The sequence below is a fragment of the Quercus robur genome, chromosome 6 (genome assembly GCF_932294415.1).
Source record: "Quercus robur chromosome 6, dhQueRobu3.1, whole genome shotgun sequence".
Taxonomy (NCBI): domain Eukaryota; kingdom Viridiplantae; phylum Streptophyta; class Magnoliopsida; order Fagales; family Fagaceae; genus Quercus; species Quercus robur.
The window spans coordinates 35,768,148-35,776,442 of NC_065539.1; the positions used below are offsets into that span (position 1 = coordinate 35,768,148).

The window sequence follows — 8,295 nt, forward strand, 5'->3', positions numbered from 1 at the left end:
GTAGTCTTCTTGTCCATGCTACTAATAACAGGATTTTCTGTTTAGGTTTTATTATTTTACTTACTAAAATATTCTCATACAAATTTTTAAACTCTCTATAATACCCCTATCTTTTATTTAAATAGTTTTAAATCTAAAAACACGGGCTGGTTAAAAGAGTAATTTAATTTTTTTTAAGAAGATCCTAAGTTTTAGGTCTTTTCCTTTCTCTTCTCCAATTTGAATTACCACTTTTTATTTTAAATTTAAATTTTCAAACTTTTATCAACTCTTATGTAGAGAAAAATCCTAAAAATTATGAAACTATCTCAATCCCACTTTTAAACATTATAATACTAAACCCAAAATAAAAAATAAAGAAGTGTCTCATTGCACGCACAAAATGCGTGTGATGAGGCTAGTATTATATATATGTGGTTTAGATTTGTCAATTTTTGAAATCACCTGAAATACCGAAGCCCAGCTTAAATTTTTTGACAATTGTGCAACATGATATCATATCCTTTTTTTTCTTTTTTTCTATACTCTTCATGAATAGTTTATAAATTGTTACAGTTGGAAAATATAGCTCTAAATATATTTGGAGCCAAATTATATTTGTTTCCGTGGTAGCCACATTGCATACTTTACACACCTTCTCCCAACTGGCAATTTCCGCTAATCATTTTGTCCTATATTTGGAAACTGATTTTTTTTTTTTTTTTTCGAAATTACATTTTACTACCATAAACTATACCTCATGTTACACTTTACACCTTAAACTTTTTGAATACACGTTTTGCACCCTAAATTATGACTCCTATTACACTTTGCACCTTGCTGTTAAGTTTACAGTTAACTTGGATGAAAATTCAAAGTTTAGGGTGCAAAGTGTAATAAGGAGTATAGTTTAGGGTAGTAAAGTGTAATTTATCTTTTGTTTTTAAAGCGTTGAGAAGAGGGGCAATTAGGTCTTTTCACGTAGTGTCATATTTTTCTATCCAAATTAATAGCAAACTTAACATCAGGGTACAAAGTGTAATAAGGGTTATAGTTTATGGTACAAAAAATAGCAAAGTGTAATATGAACTATAGTTTAAGGTGGAAAATTTGAAATGTAATTTTTCCTTTTTATTTTTTGAGATGCAAATTTGGAAACTATCATGTAAATAAGAAAAGAGGTAAGACCAAGAGTATTACATTAAGATCAAAGTAAAGAATAAGTCTCCTGGTCTCCATTTTTTTAAATTTTTTGCTAAACTCCTGGTTTCCTTTTAATATTCTCATACTCATTAACATATATTCGCGTGGAGAATCGGTCTATAATCTAATGCTGAATAACGTATACTCTCATATGGTAAAACTTAAAGTCATGTATGTAATGCTCGTTAACTTATATTCGCGTGGAGAATCGGTCTATAATCTAATGCTGAATAACGTGTACTCTAATATGGTAAAACTTAAAAGTCATGTACATTAATTTTCAGAAAGAAAAAAAAAAATAGCCATATACAATGTATGAATGTACACACATACCACTGACTTGGCTAAAGAACCTTCTCAAAAAAGCTTAAAGACTTGGCAAAAGAATTGTCAGCCAGCTTTACAGATGACTTACATAACGTAAGTTATAGACTTTACCTCATAATCTATAAATAGTAACCAAACTATAACACTTTTGCAGCATTAAGTTCTACCCTAACTTTTTTTTCTCCCAAAAAAAAAAAAAAAAAAAAAAAAAGTTCTAGCCTAACTTCATACTTTCTCAGTTATGGCTTCCTTTTCTCTATTTTCATTCACTCTCCTGCTTCTCCTCCTCCTTCCTCTCCATTCTCATGCAACTTCACAAAATTCCCATGAAAAGAAATTGTCACCCTTTGAGTTTCTCAAACACCTTCAGGGATGTCATAAGGGAGACAAGGTCAAAGGTATCCATAACCTCAAAGCCTACCTTGAAAATTTTGGTTACTTGAGCTATAGCCAGTCCAAAAATCAAACTCATACCAATGGTGATGATTTCGATGAATTCTTGGAATCCGCCATTAAAACTTACCAACTAAACTACCATCTCAACGCCACTGGGACTATGGATGCCAAAACAGTATCATCAATGATGATGCCTCGTTGTGGGGTGGCAGATATCGCCAACGGGACGAATTGGATGCACTCAAGCAAGAGGAAACATCACCACCACCATGGTTCTTTTCGGACCGTCTCTCACTATTCTTTCTTCCAAGGAAATCCCAAGTGGCCAGCTTCTAAGTACCACCTCACCTATGGATTTCTCCCTAGCACCCCTGTTGAAGCCATGAACCCCGTTGCACAAGCTTTCCAAACATGGACTGCCAACACACACTTCACTTTCTCGCGAACTCAAGATTACACAAATGCAGATCTCAAAATTAGTTTCCATAAGGGGGATCACGGAGACGGCTATCCTTTCAATGGAGCTGGTGGGAGCATCGCCCATGCTTTCTCACCAACTGATGGGAGATTCCATTATGATGCAGATGAACAATGGAGTGTCGAAGCAACTCCAGGTGTTGTTAGCTACGAGACGGTTGCCTTGCATGAAATTGGGCACCTTCTTGGGCTTGAGCATAGCTCAATTGAAGGGGCCATCATGTGGCCTAAAGTACGTTCAGGAGTGATCCAAGGTTTGCATAAGGATGATATTGACGGCATTAAAGCCTTATATAATTTTTGAAAGTGCAAGGATTTGAAATCTTCAATTTTAGTGGTTGGAGAGAATAAGACATTTGTCATGTACTATTAAATTAAAGTGCAATGCATGCACGACACTAGGATTATTGGGCCATATATTATGAAAAAGGGACTGAGATTGGGTGCAAGAGACAAAATAAAGTTTTTACGTACTCACAGGAGAAATTAACGGTTGTTTATATTTTTCTTCATGTTGTAATAGTAATTCTTCATTTTTTTTATATTAACTACGCATTTCTTAGAACACTAAAGCTAGTGACATAACACATTTTGAAACAATTTACAACGAGGTCTACCTGGTGCTGCTGCCAGCTCACACACGTTCCACCACATAACTTAGAAAACAAAAAAGCATAAATATCTTTTTTGTTCCTATATTTTGGGGTACTTTCAAATTGATTTCGTGTTTTCTCACAGTTTAGTTGGTCCTCCTATTTTTTTAACTTGCAGTCACTTTAGTTCATGTCATCATTTCAATAACAAAAAAATGCCAGCTTGACTGCAAGTTTAAAAATATGAGGACTAACTTGACCACTAAGGAAACATGGGAACAATTTGAAAGTATCCTAATATATAGGTGGTCGTGGCAATTCGTATTCGAGTGTTGTGTTGACTCATAAGTTTTCGACTTTATAGGTCAACACTAACTTGGCATATTTATTAAACAGGTCAAGATTCTTTAATCCTAACACAAACCATCTATTAAACGGGTCAGTCATATCGACTTGTTTATCAGATTTTATCTTAAAAAAAAAAAATTAGTATTAACCAAATTGATATGAATTATGAAAAACCAAATAAAAAAAATATTTTTAATATAAAATTCAGAACTAACAAGTAACTGCATCACAAATAATCAATCATAATGTGTCAAAGAAAATAAACTACAACAGCTAATAAGTTTATAAATTTAGTGTTTGAAGGGTACATTGGTAAAATGTCATTTAATTAAACGGGTCAAACAGGTTCTATGTGATGGGCACTAACTTAACTCGTTTATTAAATGGGTCAATCATGTCAGCCTGAATATGACACGAACCAGGGATGGAGCTATTGTTAGACGCGGGGGGCAGTGCCCCCCCCCCCCCCCCCCCCCACCAAAATTAAAAAAAAAAAATTCATATATATATATATATATATTTATGTATTAATTTTACCAATTTAGTTCAATAAAATTACACTTATCCCTCTTAACAATATTATTGGCACTCTAAAAGGCAACAGAAAACAATTTATGGATCTAACCTAAAAGAAAATTTAGCAAGCCCAAAAAATTTAGCACAACAACAAAAATCATAAATATCAAAGCTAAAGAAAATTTAACCCAATCAACCAAATTCTATAAAAAAAAAAAAAAAAAAAAAGCCGACCTTTCAAAATTTTAAAACAAAACTAATCTATCATTTCCAATCAATTTTGTATTGCTTAATCTCTGTTTCATGGCCACATATCTTTCTAGCTAAGGAGAAAAAAAAAAAAAAAAAAAAAAAAAAAAAAAAAAAAAAAAAAAACCACACAGATAAACAAAACCCTAAGCCTAACCAAGAGACTCAGAGGTTGAATGGCTAAACTGAAACAGTGAAGGGAGAGGCAGCAACAACATGGCAGCAGCAGAGCAGCGAACCCTGCCCCTAGCCCAGACTCACCAAATCTAGTATCTCTCTCTCTCTCATATGAGCAAGTGAGCAACGAGCAAAAAAAAGAGTCTCTTAAACTGTCTGAAATAAAAGACAAAGAGAGACAGAGAGTTCTTTCTCTTTTAAGAGACTTAAACAATAACTTAAAAAAAAAAAAAATAGTAGAAGTGACTAGTGGTGGATTGATAACTTGATATCCAACCATGTGTTATGCTCTATGAATTGAATTTTGTCTTTTTGTGCAAATAGGATTTGAAATTTGTTTAAAGTTAATAATTAAGTTTGTCTTGTTAGTGTCTTTTTTAAAAGTAAAAGTTGAGTTTGTTTAAAACTTTAAAATTAGGGGAAATTACATTTTATCACCTTTAACTATGCACCAGATTACATTTTGCATCCTAAATTATCCGAATGCACACTTTGCACTCTAAACTATCACACTTATTACACTTTGCACTCCAGTATTACTTTTTCTATTATGTTTGACATAATTCTATTGCATATGACAAGCACATATTTTTTGCTTAGGTGTAACAAACTTAAAAGACTAAAATACCTTCTTCAAATCAATTAAAATAAAAACTAATTTATTTTCCACATCTCTCTGTCTAAAGTTACACGCTGGGAATTTCAATTTCAAAGAATTCATGTTAGGTTCTAAGACTTTAGGAACTAAATGTATTAGAACTTCAATTTGTAATGTGTTGGCAAACCATGATCAAAACTTAGAGTTTAGATTTGGGCTGCTCAAAGTGTATTTATTTGTAAAGTTGGAATCGAGTGAATGCAGGATTTATTGGACTAAATCTACAAGGCTTGATCGATAAAAAATTAGACTCGATTGATCGATCCTTGTGCAGATTATTTTTTTTTGCAGAATTTCCAACTCAGGCCAAGCCTGGTCTAACGTGTTGAGTTTTATTTTTTACTCCAAGTATAAAAAGAAAAATCCTAGCTACGTTTTAGAAGTCTTTGATGTGCTCTGTGTTGAATCTCTTGTGAGATCTAGATGTGTTTACCTTCATAAACATTTAGGGTTATCAAGATCAAGATTATGTAAAGAACTTGGTGATCGCTTCAGTTGCTGCATAAAGAATTTAAAGAATATTTGAAACCTTTAAGTGAAGTCTCAAGGTCACAAGTGGGAGTGCTTGTGGTTGCAATGGATCAAAGAAAGAAGTAGTCCGTGGACTCGGAGTTGTCATGTGGTCGTGGCAGTAAGTTTTCTACACGAGGTAGTAATAGGATGTTAGTGGTCTAAGTTCTATTGTAGAAACTTCAATTCTTTCATAGTGGATCTATTTTACCTTCAGGATAGTTAGGTTAAATCATTTCCAAGTTTTTTACCGGTTTGGTTTTACTGGGTTACCTTATCATGTGTTCTTTATATTTTCGCATTATTTACAAGATATGATTTGAATGTGTTAAACTATATTTGAATAATTTATTTATGTAATCACTTGGCTAAATAGCTTGGTTAATCAACTTGTGTTTTAAGGGGTTTAAAAACGTATAAGTGGTATCAGAACAGGTTAGCTCTTGTATTTAGATCCTTGACCCCTGTTGTCATAGATTCTTTGAAGTTCTTATCGCTAAAACTCCAACTTGTCTATTTTTGGTTTGTGTCTCTTGTTGCATGTGTTAAGTCTTTCCTTGAGTATCTTGGTATAATTACATGTGATGATAATTTTATGTGCTATACTGCTTTAAGCCAAAAGTACCTGTGCCTCAAGCACAAGACCCTATGGTACTTATTGGTGAGTTGGTAAAGGCGTTAAACCTTTATTCCAATCCTAGAGTTGCTCATCATTCTAATATGAATAATAACTTCAATGCAAGAGTTACATCTAAAAGGTTTTGGATGCAAAAAGCTCAATCTAATTGAATTTCTTTGACATGGTCCTTGTGATGATAATTTTGTGTGCTATACTGCTTTAAGCCAAAAGTACCTGCGCCTCAAGTACAAGATCCTATGGTACTTATTGGTGAGTTGGTAAAGGCGTTGAACCTTTATTCCAATCCTGGAGTTGCTCATCATTCTAATATGAATAATAAATTCAATGCAAGAGTTACATCTAAAAGGTTTTGGATGCAAAAAGCTCAATCTAATTGAGTTTTTCTGACATGGTCCTTGTTCTTCATATCTATATTCTGTGTGACCATTATCTTTTTGTTGTTTTGGTTTTTGTTTTTAGGATTTGCATTGCATAACATTCATGCATTTCATGATAGGTTGTTTTTGTTATTCCTTTTATAAATTAAAAAAAAAAAAAAAAAGGAGAAAGGAAGGAAAAATGTGTTTTGCATTATTTCTCTTGGACTTGTAATCAAGGCTGGCCATATTATCTTTACATAACATGCTTATGTACCTTGTTTAGCTTGGATGAACTTATTTTACTGTACTTTGCTAGTTTTGGCTATATAGTGCATGTTGTGTGGGAATTGTTTATAGTTTTTGATCACATGATCTTAATTTTAAAGTCGCATGCTTTTGATTGTAAGGACTAAAAAATCTTAAGATAAAGGCATAAATAACCATCTCACCACTGTTTACTAGCTAATCATGAACACCTTAGTGCATATCATAAGATTTATGCTCGAGAAAGTGTAGCACATGCACAAAAAGAACATAAAGTGTAGCCTTAGATTAATGCTAAAATTGGTGTGTATATTATTGGGCTACAATAAATTCACAATGAAATAAAATTGGTGTGTACATTATGAGGCAAAACAAGAAATATCCATGATTGCAAGCTTGTTTTCTAGGAGATGTGAGAGTTATATGATGTAGCTCTTTAGGTGATAGTCTCTTTCAAACTTATGTGATGAATTTTGTAGAAATTGTGATTGATTACTATCTACGTATCACCTTTGTACGTTTTTAGACCCCTTAAACACAAACAAATTAACCTAGTTATTTAGCCAAGTGATTAACATAGGTAAATTATACAGATCTAGGTTAATACAAATAAATCATATCATTGAAACAGTGCGGAAAATAAAGAACACAATGATATGATAACCTAGGAAAACCAAATTGGTAAAAAACCTGGGGAGGATTTAACCTAGCAATCCTCAAAGTAAAACAGATCCACTATGAAAGAATTGAAGTTTTACAATAGCGACTTAGACCATTAACATCCTATTGCTACCTCGAGTAGAAAACTTACTACCATGACCACGTGACAGCTTCGAGTCCATAGACTACTTCTTTCTTGGATTCACAGCAACCACAAGTACTCCCATTTCTGTTTCTCTTTAGGCTCTTTATGCAGCAATTGAAACGATCACCAAGCTCTCGACATCAATCTTAATCTTGATAATCCTAAGTATGTATGATTGCAAACACCTCTAGATCTCACAAGAGATTCATACACACAGCATAAACAACAATAATAAAACGTGGCTAGGGTTTTTCCTTTTATACTTAAGGCAAAATATAAAATCCTACACGTCATATGGGCTTGGGCTGAGTTGGAAAAATCTGCAGAAAAACAATCTACACGAGCTTCGATCGATTGAGTCTAATTTTCGATCGATCGAGCCTTGCAGAAAGTGAACAGTAATTTTCTACAATTACTTGATTCCAACTTTACAATAAACATACTTTGAGCAACTTAATTCTAGACTCTAAGTTTTGATCATGGTTTGTTAACATTACACATTGAAGTTCTAATACATTTAGATCCTAAATCCTTAGAACCTAACAAACTCCTCCTTTGGCAATCCGTGACAAAACACAAAATAAAATAAAATGCTCAAAGTTACAAAAACAGCCCATTACAATATAATTGCCCAACCAAAAACAATTTAGCCTAACTACTATCTATCAGTTGCAAGTGTAGACAGCAGCACGACTGAATCAACCTGTATATTCCTGAAACACTCAACAAACACATAAACTCATGTGTGGAAAATACAAGTAAAACAAAATAAATTCTTGATTTCACATAACATA

General features: G+C 33.1%; 1 protein-coding gene across 1 annotated transcript; it reads left to right on the forward strand.

Moving 5' to 3' along the window:
• Positions 1-1,712: 1,712 nt before the first annotated feature.
• On the forward strand, positions 1,713-2,922 carry LOC126688600 (metalloendoproteinase 2-MMP-like). Its single transcript, XM_050383356.1, has one exon. It carries the CDS (start codon positions 1,751-1,753, stop codon positions 2,684-2,686), a length of 936 nt encoding a protein of 311 aa, XP_050239313.1. The 5' UTR covers positions 1,713-1,750; the 3' UTR covers positions 2,687-2,922.
• The last annotated feature ends 5,373 nt before the right edge of the window (positions 2,923-8,295 follow it).